At 40.3% G+C, this 16,073-nt stretch overlaps 3 protein-coding genes across 3 annotated transcripts; 2 read left to right on the forward strand and 1 right to left on the reverse strand.

Annotated features, from left to right (window-relative positions):
• The first annotated feature begins 4,859 nt into the window (after positions 1–4,859).
• LOC133725598 (U-box domain-containing protein 52) lies at positions 4,860–9,360 on the forward strand. The gene is made up of 10 exons (XM_062152907.1): positions 4,860–5,209; positions 5,300–5,424; positions 5,553–5,674; positions 6,379–6,590; positions 6,685–6,730; positions 6,829–7,126; positions 7,213–7,314; positions 7,395–7,823; positions 8,182–8,940; positions 9,038–9,360. Exons 1-10 carry the CDS (start codon positions 5,011–5,013, stop codon positions 9,110–9,112), a joined length of 2,367 nt encoding a protein of 788 aa, XP_062008891.1. The 5' UTR covers positions 4,860–5,010; the 3' UTR covers positions 9,113–9,360.
• Positions 9,361–13,499: 4,139 nt separating this feature from the next.
• Positions 13,500–14,579, forward strand: LOC133742302 (myosin-6-like). Its single transcript, XM_062169975.1, has 4 exons — positions 13,500–13,571; positions 13,710–13,781; positions 13,875–13,945; positions 14,029–14,579. The coding sequence occupies exons 2-4, from the start codon at positions 13,761–13,763 to the stop codon at positions 14,171–14,173; spliced, it is 237 nt and encodes a 78-aa protein (XP_062025959.1). The 5' UTR covers positions 13,500–13,571; positions 13,710–13,760; the 3' UTR covers positions 14,174–14,579.
• A 200-nt stretch (positions 14,580–14,779) lies between these two features.
• LOC133731126 (uncharacterized) lies at positions 14,780–15,732 on the reverse strand. Its single transcript, XM_062158577.1, has 3 exons — positions 15,383–15,732; positions 14,980–15,271; positions 14,780–14,905 (listed from the first exon to the last, which is right to left on the reverse strand). Exons 1-3 carry the CDS (start codon positions 15,730–15,732, stop codon positions 14,780–14,782), a joined length of 768 nt encoding a protein of 255 aa, XP_062014561.1.
• Positions 15,733–16,073: the final 341 nt, after the last annotated feature.

Consider the following 16,073-nt stretch of genomic DNA (forward strand, 5'->3'; position numbering starts at 1 on the left):
GGTAAATCGAGGTAAGTCGACTTTTGGGGGTCTGAAGAATTGGGGTTCATACTGAAGTGTGTGGTGAGCTTGGGTGTGGTGAGCGTTATTTGTGGTGGCAAATTGTGGTTGTGGAATTGATGAAATGGTGGAATATTGTGGTGGTGCAGATGGCAATGGTTGATGTGTGTGTGGATAGGACTCGGGAAGTGTAGGTATTGGTGATGTGAGAGTTGGGAAAGGAGTAGGAGAATTCAAACCTTGGCAAGAAGTGATTGGGGTTGTGATGGACCCAAATGTTACAGGTGGGATGTGGGCCGGTGTACGCGGTGGTGGAAGTGGTGAAAATGATGGAGTTGAAGTGGGGGTGGAGGGAGATGCTGAGCTAAGGGGTTGGTGTTGTCCAGTAAAAACTTGCATCATAGTGCTTTGCAAAGCTACAAGTCGTGCAGTGATGTGATTTTGAAAGGATGTATGGTTATTGTTGACTGCGTCAATTGCCTGGTGGAATTCCTCTTGAAGAATGGCTAAGGAGTTGTGAAATTCTGCCCTTTGTAAAGGTTCTGCTTCATCAGTTGGTTGATAAGAGGAAGAAGCTAGGTGGGTAATTGGAGGAGGGGGTGGTGGTGGAACCAAGGCGGAGGTGACTGGGGTGGAGGAGGGAGCGGGAGCTTGCATGGTCCGATCCATGCTCTGATACTAGTTGGTAGAGACAGTTTACCAAAAACAAAGAAGAAACAGATGAAAGTTAAAGAAACTGCATTTTCATTCATATCCCGAACAGGGTTCCCACAATAACATATATATAGTCTTTACAAAAATGTTATAATTAATCTGAACCAGCTATCAACTATTCATGCTAGAACCAAAACGTGTCCAGCTCAAGAGTTAAAGCTAATAAGATAATGGACCAAAAGCAAGGAAAGTCAGGAATGAACAGTAAATGATCCTAACAGAAGAGGGAGAGAGAGAGAGGCACCGGCATAATTTCTAAATCATTAGAGCCTGAAAGCGACTTTTTGCCATTAAATAGGGTGAGTGCCGAGTAAGAATAAAAATCTGTTGGTGCGGTAAATGGGTTCAGGTTGGATCAATTTTGTACATTGACGGGATAAGTTAGAGATAATGTACGCTATATATATATATATATATATATATATATATCGTAAGGTGTAAGCCTTATGTCTCAAGGCTAACTCCTTAGTGAGGCTCTCTCGTAAACGCCTCGGAGTACGCCTCAGCGTTTTAAAACATTGATCACCATTTCTGCTTGTGATTGCTTCCCTGTCTTCCACTCTCGATCGTATTCTCTCCCAAAAATCCCAAGGTCATTGTTGTTGCAATCGACGACGACACTTCAAGGTTGGTCGCTGGCCCTCCAAGACATGGGAGTCCAGGCAGTGCCGGACCCAGCTACCCAATTGGACTTTGTTTGCTATTACCTAGTGGGTGGCTTGTATCCTCGAATCTTGTTGTGGTTGTTCACATGGTGGACCAGATACTATCGATCATTTTCTAGTGAGTCAGATACACCTCGCTCTTGGTGTTTGCACTAGCTCTTCCACCAGACAAGGGTGACAATAGTGGGGGACTGGTGTCTGGTAAGGCTTCTTGCGGTGATTGATTCTCCTATGTTTCCTTTGGTTAGTATTGAGGTGGTTGGTTCGCAGCCTCGTGGTGGCATGGTTGGTTTTAGGGGAGCCGGTGGTGCTACTCATACTGATGGCGGCTCTAATAGTGAAGCTAATGTCTAGCTGATATCTCTGGTGGCTAGGGTTTCTTCTTGTGTCGTTAGGTTTTGGTGTTGATCTTGGGCATGGGAGCCCATTAGGTTTTTAATTTTGTTTTTACTTAATAATGTACGATTCATAACAAGGGATAACTATAGGGCTATATGAGCCGTTTCCTTTTGATATATTCTCTATCTCTTATCCTTATACTTGAGTAGTGTAAGGTGTCTGCTAGTACTAGACCTGTAAATGGATCGGATTTGGAACGGATCAATTTAAATCCGAATCCATTTAGTAATAAATATTTTCAAGCCGATCCAATCAGATAACTAGGCGGATCATTGATAACTCAATCCAAATCCATATCTGGCGGATTAACGAATACTCGATCCACAAATCCGATCCGTTTATAATACCTATAAAGTTTAAATAATAAATTTTTATCATGATACTTCATGAAAAATTAATAAAATATTTCAACAAAATGAAGAGTACCGCCAAAAATTGAATTACATAACCAACACATCACTTAGAATGATAAACTAAGGTAACCAAAATACTAAATTTTCAAAGTAATACTTCACTGATGTTGTTAATGCTCAAAATTCAGAGGGAGTCTGATCTTGCTAACTCGGGTCTGGAGTCTGTGCTGATTTAGTGGAGGTAAGCGTCAATTTCACCTGTCAAGTAAAATACACTAGCGTCAAGAGGGAGACCATGGTTGGCGGTCTTAGCTCCTCCAATGCCTAAGTCAGTCAATGTATTTATGTTAATAGGGTAACGTTAGGTAAATAATAATGCATAATGAATGAGGAGAGAAGAGGAGACCTTTTATAGGTGAAATAGGGAGTGAGTTCCATTTGATTTCTGATGTGGGACTGATGCCCATCAGTTCTATGCATTTTAGCTCAGGCGAATGCCCATCTGCTGGTGTTCCCGGAGGTTACACCTTTACTATGTTTTGGAAATATAGAGGTAGCCTCAAGTCCTAGCTCATGATTATACTTGACAGTACTATGTATGTACGTATGTTTTTGGATAAGAGAATAAAAAATTAAAAAGAACATAGGCATCACTAAGCTTCAACTTCATATTCTCATATTCTCAATATTGGAAGCTTAATTAAGAATACTATGTCATTTACGTTTCAGCAAAAATTTTGTTATAATATATGTAAATTTATTATTTTATATTTAAAACTAATAAGTATTCTTAATATTTTATATTTAGTATTTTAAAAAATAATATTTTACTAATACAAAATAAAATTTAATTATTATAAAACCGAACCGGATCAGTAATAGATCGGATCGACCTAAATTCATATTTGATCTGTTAAGTAAGCGGATTAACGATCAACCAATCAAATTTTCAATTCAAACCAGTTCAATAACTATGGATGCAGAGCAGATACGGATCAAAATCCGGTCAATTCACAAGTCTAGCTTTTTTTTTTTCTTTTTTTTTTTTTTTTTTTTTGAGAATAAGAGACCTTTATTGAACATAACCAAAGATTATATATGGGAATGACCGGTGGTGGACATGAACTCCCCACTCTCCTCCCTATAAACCGAACCAGTTACGGGTCCGTCATCAAGAATGACTTCCATGAGCCAAAAGAGTCCAACCCCTAACCAACAATGTCACCCAACCTCACAGGCTACAGATAATCCCGAGAATATCGATAACACCTCATAGACAACCGCCATAAAAACCAATGCCCTCTTCCACATCGCGTCCCAATGAAGCCAGACCACATGCAAGGATCGCTTGTCAGCACATTGACCATAAGATAAAACCGAAACTAAAACAACTCGTCCCCAGGAAAGACACCACCTCCATGGCACATCAATTTGACCCAACCCTCACTCAACAGAGGAGGGACTAACTATTGACCAAAAGAACCTAGCCACCAACCTAACTGAAAACAAGACTCTAACCAACCTAACCAAAAACAAGACTCTAACCAAAAATAGAGAAACGCTGCCACAGTACTCTTCTTCCTTGTCATCAGGAATCCGGCCGGCAGGCCACCACCTCAATTCCATGTCTTCGAGCACCCCAAGTCAATGATACCATGCGACAAGCCACACCAATTCTATCACCGAGAAATCGGTGAAAACATTACCGTACCGTGCTGCCGCCATGCCCACCATCTTGAGAGCCCAAATCCACCACAGCTACCACCTCCGTCTAGCAACACACCGTAGAGTAGAAATCAGTGCCATACGATCCATGGCGTACCGCTGCCATGATCTGGCCTCTGGCTCCTTCCTCCACGCCGATCGCCCACCATCAGTCTTCCCCACCAACACCGCCGCCTGATAGAAACGAAGAGCCATACTCGATCTGAACCAGCAAATCGACTCACAGAGCAAGATCCCTGCGATCCCTTCCGGCAACACCCGCCTCTCGTCGATGAGGCAGAGAGCCATGGTCGACGTGGGGGCGCCGCCGGATAGGCTGAAGAAATCCCTTTACTCTCTCCAAACCCTAGGTCTCCCCTGCTTTGTCAGAGCTCTCTCGTGGCTTTTCGATTCACAGGTCTAGCTAGCACAATGTTATATGTGCGAAGCTTAATTTATCAGGGCCACGACTGTGATAGATCCCTTTATAATATTGTAGGTCCGAGTAATGAAGTGTTCTCGTTTCTCTAAAAAAAAATAAAAAAATAATGAAAGCTCACTTGTTGTTTAATGCTTTTGTGTCAACATGAATTTACACATACTCGAAATGCAACGATCCAAGAATGTTAATTTTCTGTATTTTTTGAGTCGTGCGCTCTTGTTGAAAATTGCCACTTCTTAAAAGACAATTTGTTCTGTGGCAACTTAAATGATCCGCGCAGGAAGTTCAGTAAAATTAGTAGATTCATGGGTTTAGATAAAATCCTTTTCTTCCTATAGCTTTGGGATACCCCTGTTTTAGTGGGATTTTCCATTAGCGTTATTTATCATTAATATTTCCGTGTATATGTAAACAGCAAAAACCAATGAAAAAAATAAGAAAATGAGACATTGAGAAGTCTTCTGCGCGTCCTAGTCTATTTCTGGCGCCTACTCTATCATTGTAAGGCCTGTATTTGAAATCCCAAAATAGAGAGGGTTGTGCACCTCTTCTTGTAAAACTGATGTGGTCTGAGTTTCAAAAGTGATGAGAGGTTTGTTTAAGGCCTCATCATCTCAGGTTCATCACCTTGTACATATCATTATTGGTTTTGTACCCAATTTCTGACGTCCGAGCTAGGAACTAATTAATTTGGTTCCTCATAGTAAGAGTAGGACCTTTAATTTGTAAAACAATGTGGTATAACAAAGGAGGTAATGCGGTGAAGACGAAAGGAGGAGGTGGAGGAGGAGGAAATGGGTTGGTAGCGGTCGCCATAGACAAGGACAAAGGGAGCCAAAATGCATTGAGGTGGGCAGCTGAGTCTATTCTCTCCAGGGGCCAAACTGTTGTTCTAATTCATGTTATTCACCGGCAAAACGCAACAAATTCATGTAGATATCTCTCTCCTTCTTAGCTTTCCTATTTTCGAATGCAATACTATATTTGTAAATTTGTAATAACAGCGTCAACTTTTGGTGCAGTGGCTGGATCCAATGCCATTATCTATGATTCAAACAACCCATCTAGCTCACCGCACAAACAACAGCTTGAAAAGATGACCAAAGATCTGTTCCTCACATTCCACTGCTATTGTACTCGAAAGGATGTAACTTTCGAATATCTCACATTGTACCCTTCTGGGGGCAGCAAAATGCCTCACGTCTTATTTACAATACATGCTGTTTAATGTTTGCTGCCTATTGATTGGTTTCTCATGCAAGTTCATCTTTACAGATACAATGCCTTGATGTCATACTTGAAGATACAGATATTGGAAAAGCATTAACAGAGTATGTTTCTTATGCTGCAATTGAGACTCTGGTTCTTGGAGCTCCGTCAAAGCATGGTTTTATAAGGTAATTGCCTCATTTTGCTTATTTATTTTCATGTAATCCAACATACTAAGTAATAATATTGATTCTTATACACACACACACACACACAATTGGCACTTCCACAATTAAACTCACCAGGGATTGCAAACCTTGAGTACCTTAACAAACAATAAATGATTGATGCTATCAGCTTTGTTTTATCACCTGAACATGTGGAAGCTGTAGCCTGAAAACAGGCCATTGAGTTTGTAGTTACAAATCATTATTTGCCAGCTATTGTGGAGACTAATTCGCAATTGGTGTATCGACAATTGTTTAGCCGAGAGGGGAGCAACTTGTCCATCTTGGGACGTGTTTATGATGATATGGAGTACATTTTGGATGCTTATGCAAACCTGCGCGTAGTCCATACAAAGAGAAGTGCAAATAGGGTGGCACATCTGATGGCTGCTCATACTAGGACTCTCCCTATGGAGACTTTTTATTTTTCTTCCCCTTCTTTTTTACAAGCTGCATTAGCAGCTGAAGTTGTGTAATTTTTAGACATCTTTCTTCAATAAAACCTGACCTCCTTTCCCTCAAAAAAATCAGCTTTGTTTTATTTTATTTTATTCTGTTTTTTCATCTCTCTCTCTCTGTTTACTAGGAAACATTTTATGCAGGCTATGTTCATATATCACCTTTTTTTGTTTCGGTTTGTTACAACAGTATATTTTCTGGTGCAGATTCAAGTCATCAGGTATGTCAAGCAGTGTCTTAAAAGGGGCACCAGATTTCTGCACGGTATATATCATCTCCAAAGGGAAGCCCTCTTCAGAGCGAAATGCTTCTCGTGCTGCCCCATATAGATCTCCACTACTTTCCCACATTGAGTCCCTAAATAAGCAGAATGCTTCTAAAGTATCTGAAACACCTAAACACAACATATACTTGAAAGGTTTGCTTCTCCCAATAATCAATCTTTAATGTAATCCATTTTGGTTTTAGTAACTAACTCAAGATGCGATATCTTGATCCTCTAAATCAAGCAGCCAAGCCATCGTTCAAGCCTCGTAACTTGCCAGATGACCCATTCAGGTAAAACCTGGTTTAATTAGTGTGTAATATTACGTGTTAAACTGACAATGCTATGTGATTTACGAAAGGACTAATCTCATCATCTTGAATGGAAATAGATCGCCATTTGCTAGAGGAGGAGGAGGTTTTACTAAAGGAAGGATGAGTGGAGGATTCTCAGAATCTGAAAGTGACATATCATTTATAAGCTCAGACAGAGCAAGCACAGACCGTGCTTCATCTGTAATGTATGAATATATTGATCAAGGCCGAGGAGGGCGGCTATCTACCAGCTCCGACCACAGCTTTGGTTCAATGCCTATAGCACCTAGGTTCGGGGACCTCAATTCTATGAATGATTTTTCGATGGTGTCTGACACCAGCCTAACATCATCTTCATGGTCATCACAAAACCTGGTGAGGCTAGGACATGATATTCTTAAAGAAATGTCTTGTCAAGCATTGTTGCTTGCGAATGATATAGTGATTTCAAACTCACGCAGGAGGAAGTTGAAGCTGAGATGAGGAGGCTAAAGCTAGAGCTGAAGCAAACAATGGACATGTACAGCACAGCATGTAGAGAAGCACTTACAGCTAAACAGAAGGTCGGTCATGATAAGAAAAATTTTCTTTCTGCTTTTCAAGATTCCATGGTATTTTTTAAATTCATGTGAGTCGACTGCAGGAAATGGAGCTGAACAATTTCAAGGCTGAAGAGGAACAAAAGCTAGAGGAGGCACGACTGGCTCAAGAAGCTGCAATTGCAGTGGCTGAGAAAGAAAAAGCTAGGTGCAGGGCAGCCATGGAAGCAGCTGATGCTGCTAAGAGAATTGCAGAGTTGGAATCACAAAAACGAGCACACACAGAAATGAAAGCCCTCAGGGAAGCAGAGGAAATGAGCAAGATATTGAATAATCTAGCCAACAGTGATACCAAATACAGGAGATATAGCATTGATGAGATAGAAGCAGCAACAGAGCACTTTGCTCCAAGTCGAAAAATTGGGGAAGGAGGTTATGGTCCTGTCTATAAGTGCTATCTTGATCACACACCAGTTGCAGTCAAGGTCTTGCGTCCAGATGCAGCTCAAGGAAGGTCACAGTTTCAGCAAGAGGTGAGGGTCTGAGAAACTTGTTTAGTTAATATGATTTTTTTTTTTTTTTCAAACTTAGTTTCTTAAAGTATTTTCCAAGATAAGTCTTCCTCAAATGAAAGAAAAAAGTACATAATAAGAAAGAATTGCAAGTAAATGCCAAAATTTTCCTAGTGACATCAGTGAAAACTTGATATAGCTTTAGGGTTTAGATATTGTTTACCTGATTTTCTCACGTTTGCCAAGTTTATGTGTTCTACATATCAGTGTTTCCTTTGACAATTTCATTGTAAACCAACAACCTGTTCTTCGAAATCTGATACTACGTAGATGTAAGAAAGCTTGTATGGATAACCTCTTTTGTCATGATAAAATGCAGATTGACATTCTCAGCTGCATTCGACATCCCAACATGGTGCTACTTCTAGGAGCCTGCCCCGAGTATGGCATTTTAGTCTATGAATATATGGCCAATGGAAGCTTAGAGGACCGTCTCAAAAGGAAAGGGAACAGCCCACCTCTATCTTGGCAACTCAGGTTTCGAATTGCAGCTGAGATTGCCACAGGTCTTCTCTTTCTCCACCAGACCAAGCCAGAACCCTTGGTGCATCGTGACCTCAAGCCCGGAAACATTTTACTAGACCACAACTTTGTAAGTAAGATCAGTGATGTTGGGTTGGCCAGACTAGTCCCAGCTGTTGCTGAAAATGTGACTCAGTACCTGATGACATCAACGGCTGGTACATTCTGCTATATAGACCCGGAGTACCAACAGACAGGAATGCTTGGTGTGAAATCTGATGTCTACTCCTTAGGCGTTATGCTCTTGCAAATGATAACATCAAGGCCACCAATGGGATTAACTCACCTCGTCGAAAGGGCTATTGAGAAGGACAAATTTGCTGAGGTTTTGGACCCTGATGTGCTTGATTGGCCTGTTGAAGAAGCCTTAAAGCTAGCAAAGCTAGCACTCCAATGCGCAGAACTCAGACGCAAAGACAGGCCGGATCTATGCAATGTTGTACTGCCAGAGCTAAGTAAGCTGAGAGAACTTGGTGAAGAAAATATGAACATCTTGTTATCAGGAGGCAGTACTGGTCCTAATTCCACCATTCAATTCAATGTTTCTGATCAACAGGTAAGTCAAATAATTGAAATATTTTAGAACCATTTGGACGCTACTCAGTAGCTCATTTCACAAGTTTATTCATATAATTTTCAAACATCTGTTGCAGGAAGTAATGAGTGATCCACAGCTCAAGAGCCAGTCAAGCACATCTTCACAGACAGAAAATCAAGAGGGATCATGAGAAACAATTTTGAGTTTTTAAAAATAAGCAGGAAGTATAGAATCAATGATTTGCCAATTAGGTTGGCACTAGAATTTCTTTTCCCTTCTTTTCAATTGCAATTTTTGCTCCCGAACTGTTGGCTTGAGTAAGTAAACTAGAGGCATTAGATTCATAGTCTGCTGCAGCCTCCAATTTGTTCTCATGTAAATATGATTAACATTCAAGTCTTACACGTAAATATATATGATCAAAATGTGTGTGACAAAGTTGTTTTTCATAGATTTACTTAGGGATGTGTATGTGCGTGTTCAGTACTTCAATGAGATCATATTTGGTGTGTGTTCTTCGTATGCTACTATCATATGCCACCTACGTCACCTTTTCGTTTGAAGAGCCGAACGGCGTCGTTTGGACTTTCATCTCTCCCTCTCTACTACAATCAATTGTTTCTTGGGGTTTTGATTATAGAGGTTCAAGTTGCTTGACGGTGAAGTTTTGGGGATTCTAGGGCACAGTGGGAATGAGGTGACGTACGGTTTGCCCCGCCGCCGTCGTCGCACAGTCACTGCCTCTTCTTTTTTTTGATCAAAAGGGTACTTCATTACTAATGAAACGATTACAATGATTTGTGGATCAATAACTTGCAATAGCCCACCACCAGGGTGACTCTTGCAAAATTATTGTCTCAACTAGACTTCACACTGGAAATCCATACTGACAGACTGATGAAGCCACTGCGGCCCCGACTCTAAACAAAGTAACGGCTGACTAACTTTCAAAGCTTCTTTTGCAAGCCGATGGGCAACCTTATTGCCTTCCCGTCTCACAAACTTACTACTACAACTAGGAAAAGACTGTAATAAAGACTTGACTTCATCAATTAAGTGACCTTCAGAACTTAAATCTTCCGAACTCTCATGTAATGTATTAATAACTGATAGAGCATCACCTTCAATTTCAATGTTGGAGAAGCCGACATGTGCAGCAAACCGAAGCCCATGTAACAAGGCAAGAGCCTCCACAGATCTTGGAGGGAGGTTGCCAACCTGTGGGACCGCTAATGCACCTTTCATTATTCCCCGATGATCTCTGAATACAATCCCCAGACCACAGACTCCATTTTTCGAATCACATGCCCCGTCAAAGTTCAATTTAATATTTCCAGGATGAGGAGGTGACCAGGCAACACTATTTTGACATTGTACGCCAATCACATTCTTTTTCGGTCTGCTTATGTTCATATGGCTCAGTTGCCAATCTTCAGCTGAATGCAACAACTCGTTGGGACCCATTATTTTCTCTCCATGTCGCTGCAGATTTCTGTTCTTCCATAACCACCAAGACACATAACAAAAGAAAATAAATTCACTCTCAGTAGAAGTAGTCAAAACGTGATGCACAAGGTCAAAAAAGGATGGCTCCTGCCAAACCCGGCAAACCCCAGTTAGAAAAGTCTTCTTCCACACTTTCATTGCATTCGGACAGTTCCATAAAACAGGCAGCACTGTCTCCCTCGGCTCTCCACACTGCCAGCAGCACGGATCATCTAAAATCCTCCTCTGTTTCAAATTTGCTGCACATGGCAGAAATCCCTGCATTGCTCGCCAAAGAAAAACTTGGACCTTAGGAGGCACATTAATACTCCATATTCTTCCCCACACTTCCTTACTTCTATTAACACTGCCACCTGCTATAGACTCTCCGTGTTGGACCTGCATATCTTTTGCAACCCAATAACCAGACTTCACACTATAAACACCATTTTTGGTATAATGCCAGACAAGTTTATCTGGTATACTTCTCAACCCCAGGGGCATACTTAGGATCATCTCAGTTTCATGAGCTAAAAACATTTGTTTGATCAAAGGGACATTCCAACCACCAGAAGCAGTAAACAAAGATTCCACCTTTTGATGCTCCAACATACGTCACTACTAAAAAGAATTCCAATTGCTTCGGTTTTTTACTTCGGCATTCATTTCCGTCGCAATTGGTAACTAATTGCCACGGCAAACTGTCCGTAGCAAAAAACTTTTATTATTAGCAACGGAAGATGTTTACCGTAGTTAGATTTGTTATTAATTGCGACGCATTTATGTCTTACCGTCGCAAAAAAAAAATATCTAACTTTTTTAAACCACCTCACTCTCACCCCTCTCTTCCTCAGTTGACCACTAGTCCACCACTCCCTTCCCTCTGTCGATCACACCCTCCTCTCACAGACCCATGCCCAAGCTCGACCTCCAATGCGCCACCACCAAGCCCAAGGAGGCCAAGGTCTAGGGCGGCCGCTTCGAGGAGGGCGTCACCGATGCGGTCAAGCGCTTCACCGACACATTCGAGCACTTCACCGACGTCGTCAAGCACTTCATCGAGTCCATCTCCTTCGACAAAGCCCTATCATGGGCAGCAAGGCCCACGCCTCAATGCTCCCCAAACAGGTCCTTTACTTTCTCCATTTTCAATTCTCTCAATTTCTAAATTTCTAGGGTTTGATTTGGTTACTATTAGAGATTCAGCACTGTTGAGAATAGGGATAGCATTCATGAAGGGCTTACGGAGATTCAGAGGCGAATTGAGGACTGATAGGGAAGACGTGCATATGAACATTAAGGCGGCGCTGACTGATTTGATCGGCGAGGCGGCAAAGATCGAAGCTCCACTTTGCGATTAGCAGAAACGATCAGGTCTTGACTAATTTTCGGTTGTGTTGTAGATGCAATCGATGCGATTCTGGTGTCGATTAAGCATCTGCAGTTGCTTTCATTTGTTGAAGAATGAAAATCTGGGAGATAAAAGAAAGGGATATTCAAGAAGCGAAAATCTGGGTTGCTCTGCTCAATCAAATTGTCAAGGTATAGACTCTCTTCTATAAATGATCGATTCCGGGTTTTCATTGTATGTGTTTTGTAATCTCTGTATTATTTGCGTTCTGGGTTCCTGGAGTGAATGGTTCTATGCTTTTCCGGATTTGCCCTAAATTTTGGTTCTGTGTATATGAAATTTTGATGATATAGCATACTATATATGAATGGACAAAAATGCTCAACTTCATAGCTACGAAGAACTTCCCCAATGAAATGATTCTAATCTCTTTTTCCCCGTCATGCCTGTACTATTATTCTAATCAAATTGTAAAGAAATCCCCTAAGTCCACTTTCCATGAGTACTTAACTCATAATTTCCCTTGAAAAGACACTGTTCTTTCATGAATCATTCGCAGTTCCTTATGCATTTCTTTGTTTTACACTATTCCTGTTCTACCTCCATTTAGTTACTTGCTGTATTCTGTCATTTGTTAGTTATGACTGCAACTAACTGCATTGTCAATCTTAGTTAAATTCTCTGAATTGCTTGGTGAGTTAAGTGTATTAAGTTCTGCAACAATTATTGTAATTCTTCTAAGTCTTAAACAAATTAAAACAGAAAATTGCTAGCACTAGAAGTCATACCCAATAACAGCAAGCACAAATACAATAGATCTATTTCAAAATTAACCAAACTATAATAAAAAACACATACCTGAGGAAGAATAACATATTGAGATAAGATACAAACTGTTAACAAACTGTTATTTGAGATGATTGCGTTTCGATAAATTCAAAGATAGCAAGGGTCAATTTCTCTCGGCGTTCTGTAGTTCTTTGCACATTTGATTTCATTTGCTGTTTTTTGTGTACTTATTACTTCAATGTATAGTTTTTATCTTCGATAATTTCATATCTTTCATTAATTTATATATGAATCTAATCATGGGTCAATGATAGAATGCTGCAATTGCTTTCATTTGTTGAAGAATTTTTCTTCTTCTGTGCTTCAATTTCATGTCCGGTGGTTTATGTATTCAATTTAGTTTTAATCTGAAGATTTTCAAATAAACAAACATTCGCTCAGTGAGTAAGCAGTTTTTCAATCCAATACCAACTAATTCCAATTCTTTATCAATTTAGCAATTATATGTCTAGATAAAATATGTAATAGAAAACTCAATTAACTAAATGAAGACTTACTCTGTATCGTATTTATATTCAGCAACTCATCTTAGAATTGGATTTATCACACTATGTGGTGGAGGCCATAGTTGCACAAAATTCATAACCTTCATGTAATAAACTTGAGGTACAGGACATTGTCTAATGACTTGATTTTTCATTTTTCAAATTTTTTTTTAACAGTGTTATGGTCATTGTTTGATGACTCAATTGGTATATGTTGTTTTATTTCCAGGAAGGGAATCAGCAAAAACAGGAGGGAGATGCCATGACAACAATTATAGGACCATAATATTGATAAGGTGAATATATACATTGTTAAGGTAGGAATATAGATTCATACATATAACAGTGGTTTCCGCAGCAAAGCACGGGCGCGCTTGCTAGTGGATTCTATTTATTATATAGGTATCTATGTTGTGGAAGATATATGCCATGTAGTGGAAAGTTTGGAGAGAAAGATTGTCCTGCATGTTGTCTTTGCTGTGAGGGATTAGTTGTGTTGATTCGGGTTTTAATTTGTATCAAACCACCCCCTCCTCTCCTCCTCTGCATCCTATTATGATGTCTTTCTGAAATCTTTACTTCTGTGTATATTTAGATACGTTCTTTGCTGTGTTCAGGTTTTCTGTTGCTTTGCAACTTCAGTTTCATCAACTGGCTATCTATACAAGATGAGTTCAATATACACTCAGGTTTTCTGTTGCTTTGCCACTCTGTGTATTTAATTGGTCTCATTATTTTCTTCATCTTGAAGCATAAAATTGATTGTGGTTTGGGGGTTCCAGGTGCCTCTTATTCTTGTCAAGAAGATCTACACTCAGACTTTCTTATATATTAATGTGCAACTCTTTAATAGGTAATTACTTCTTTCTTCTTGGCAATTGTATCACTTCTGCTGAAATAATGTTCAACTATACTGATCCTGCTTTACTTTTACAGTCTCCTTCTGCGTTGTGAATGTTGTACATCTAGCAATGGGGAGTATGTGAAATCTGGGGAGTATGTGTTGAGGTTGTGTCCTTGTGAAATTTGGGGAGTTATTCCGCAATGGTTGAGTTATAATGGATTTGATATTGTAATTTAACTTCAGATGCATGTATAATAGTCTTCATTTTTGCATGTTCTAAAAATGAAAATATGGTGCAATTAGCACCATTTTTTTTTTTATAAAAAAATTTCGTTTTTGCGACGGCATGATTGCCGTCGCAAATACCTCCACATGGATTATCCTGAAATACACATTGCGACGGAAGTCACCGTAGCAAATGGGCCGTCGCAAAACAATAAATTTGCGACGGCAAGAGAAAACCGTCGCAAAAAAGTATTTGCAACGGAAAATTGCCGTAGCAATTGGATTTTGTGACGCCACCTATTGCAACGCCTGTTTTTCCGTCGCAAAAAGCTCAATTTGCCGTCGCGAAAAGTTTTTGCCGTCGCAAAAGCTCAATTTGCCGTCGCAAAATAGGCGTCGCAAAAGCAATTTTTTTTAGTAGTGCGTACTGGACTTATAACTTTGAAATTGACCGGGCAAGGTAGCCAACGATCAGCTTTTATACTCACCCTTCTCCCATCTCCTATCCGCCACCGTGTCCCCCTATCAATCACCTGCCTTCCCCACATCAAGCCCCGCCAAATAGCAGATGGAGTACGACCCAACGTTGCATTAAGAAAACAATTCTCCGGAAAGTATTTAGCTTGAAGCAAAGAACTTACCAAAGAATGCTTTCCCCAAAATATCCTCCAAATCGTTTTTGCCAGCATAGCTTGATTGAATGCTCTCAAGTCCCGGAATCCCAGTCCACCGTCTTCCTTCTTGCTACATAGCTTATCCCATCGACACCAGTGAATACCTTTCACATCACCACCTTTCCCCCACCAGAACCTACTCACCTTAGATTGAATTTTTTTGCAAACTCCAACAGGTAACCGGAAAACACTCATATAATAAGTGGGAATAGCCTGAGCTACAGCTTTAATTAGGACAAGCTTACCCGCTTTTGAGAGGAACTTTCCTTGCCACCCTTGGAGATGAACATCTAATCTTTCATTCAGCTTCTTGAAAACATCCGTCTTGTTCCTGCCAATTGTTGTTGGCAACCCCAGGTACTTCTCATGAAAATCAACTAGTGGTACATCTAATATCGCTTGCACGTCCTTCTTCACATCCTCAGAGACATTAGGGCTGAAAGAAAGAGCAAATTTTTGAAAATTGATACGTTGGCCCGCAGCACACTCATAAAGGAGGAGGCATTGTTTCAAGGCAACACTTTCTTATACCGTTGCATTAACAAACAAGAGACTATCATCTGCAAATAACAGGTGTGATATGGAAGGTGCATTGGGGGCCACTCTCACTCCATTAAGAAGAGCCGTAGAATCCGCATGATGAAGAAGCCCTGAAAGCCCTTCAGAAACAAAGAGAAAAAGATATGGAGAAATTGGATCTCCTTGACGTATTCCTCTCGTTGGTTTGAAACACCCCACCGGTTGTCCTTTCCAAAGTACCGAGAAGGACACCGAATTAACACACTTCATAATTAAATTCACCCACTCCTCCGCAAACCCTAGCTTCAACATAACAGCCCTCAGAAAATCCCACTCCACCCTGTCATATGCTTTGCTAATGTCCAATTTAAGTACCATTTTGGGGGTCACAGTATTCTTCTGTGTACTCTGATTGTATGAACAGTTTCAAACGCCGCTATAACATTGTCTTGGATATTCCTTCCTGGTACAAAGGCACTCTGAGTACAAGAAATAATTTCCGGTAAAAACTTCTTGAGCCGGTTAGCAATTGTCTTGGATATCAACTTATAAACAATGGAGCAAAGACTAATCGGTCTAAATTCTGATACGTGCTTGGGACTGGAACACTTCGGGATAAGGGAGATCAGAGTATGATTAAAATCACCAAAATCCTTCCCTTCATTTAATACCCCTAAACAAAAGTCACAAACTGAATCTCCCACAATAGACCAATAAGT

The sequence above is a fragment of the Rosa rugosa genome, chromosome 1 (genome assembly GCF_958449725.1).
Source record: "Rosa rugosa chromosome 1, drRosRugo1.1, whole genome shotgun sequence".
NCBI lineage: Eukaryota > Viridiplantae > Streptophyta > Magnoliopsida > Rosales > Rosaceae > Rosa > Rosa rugosa.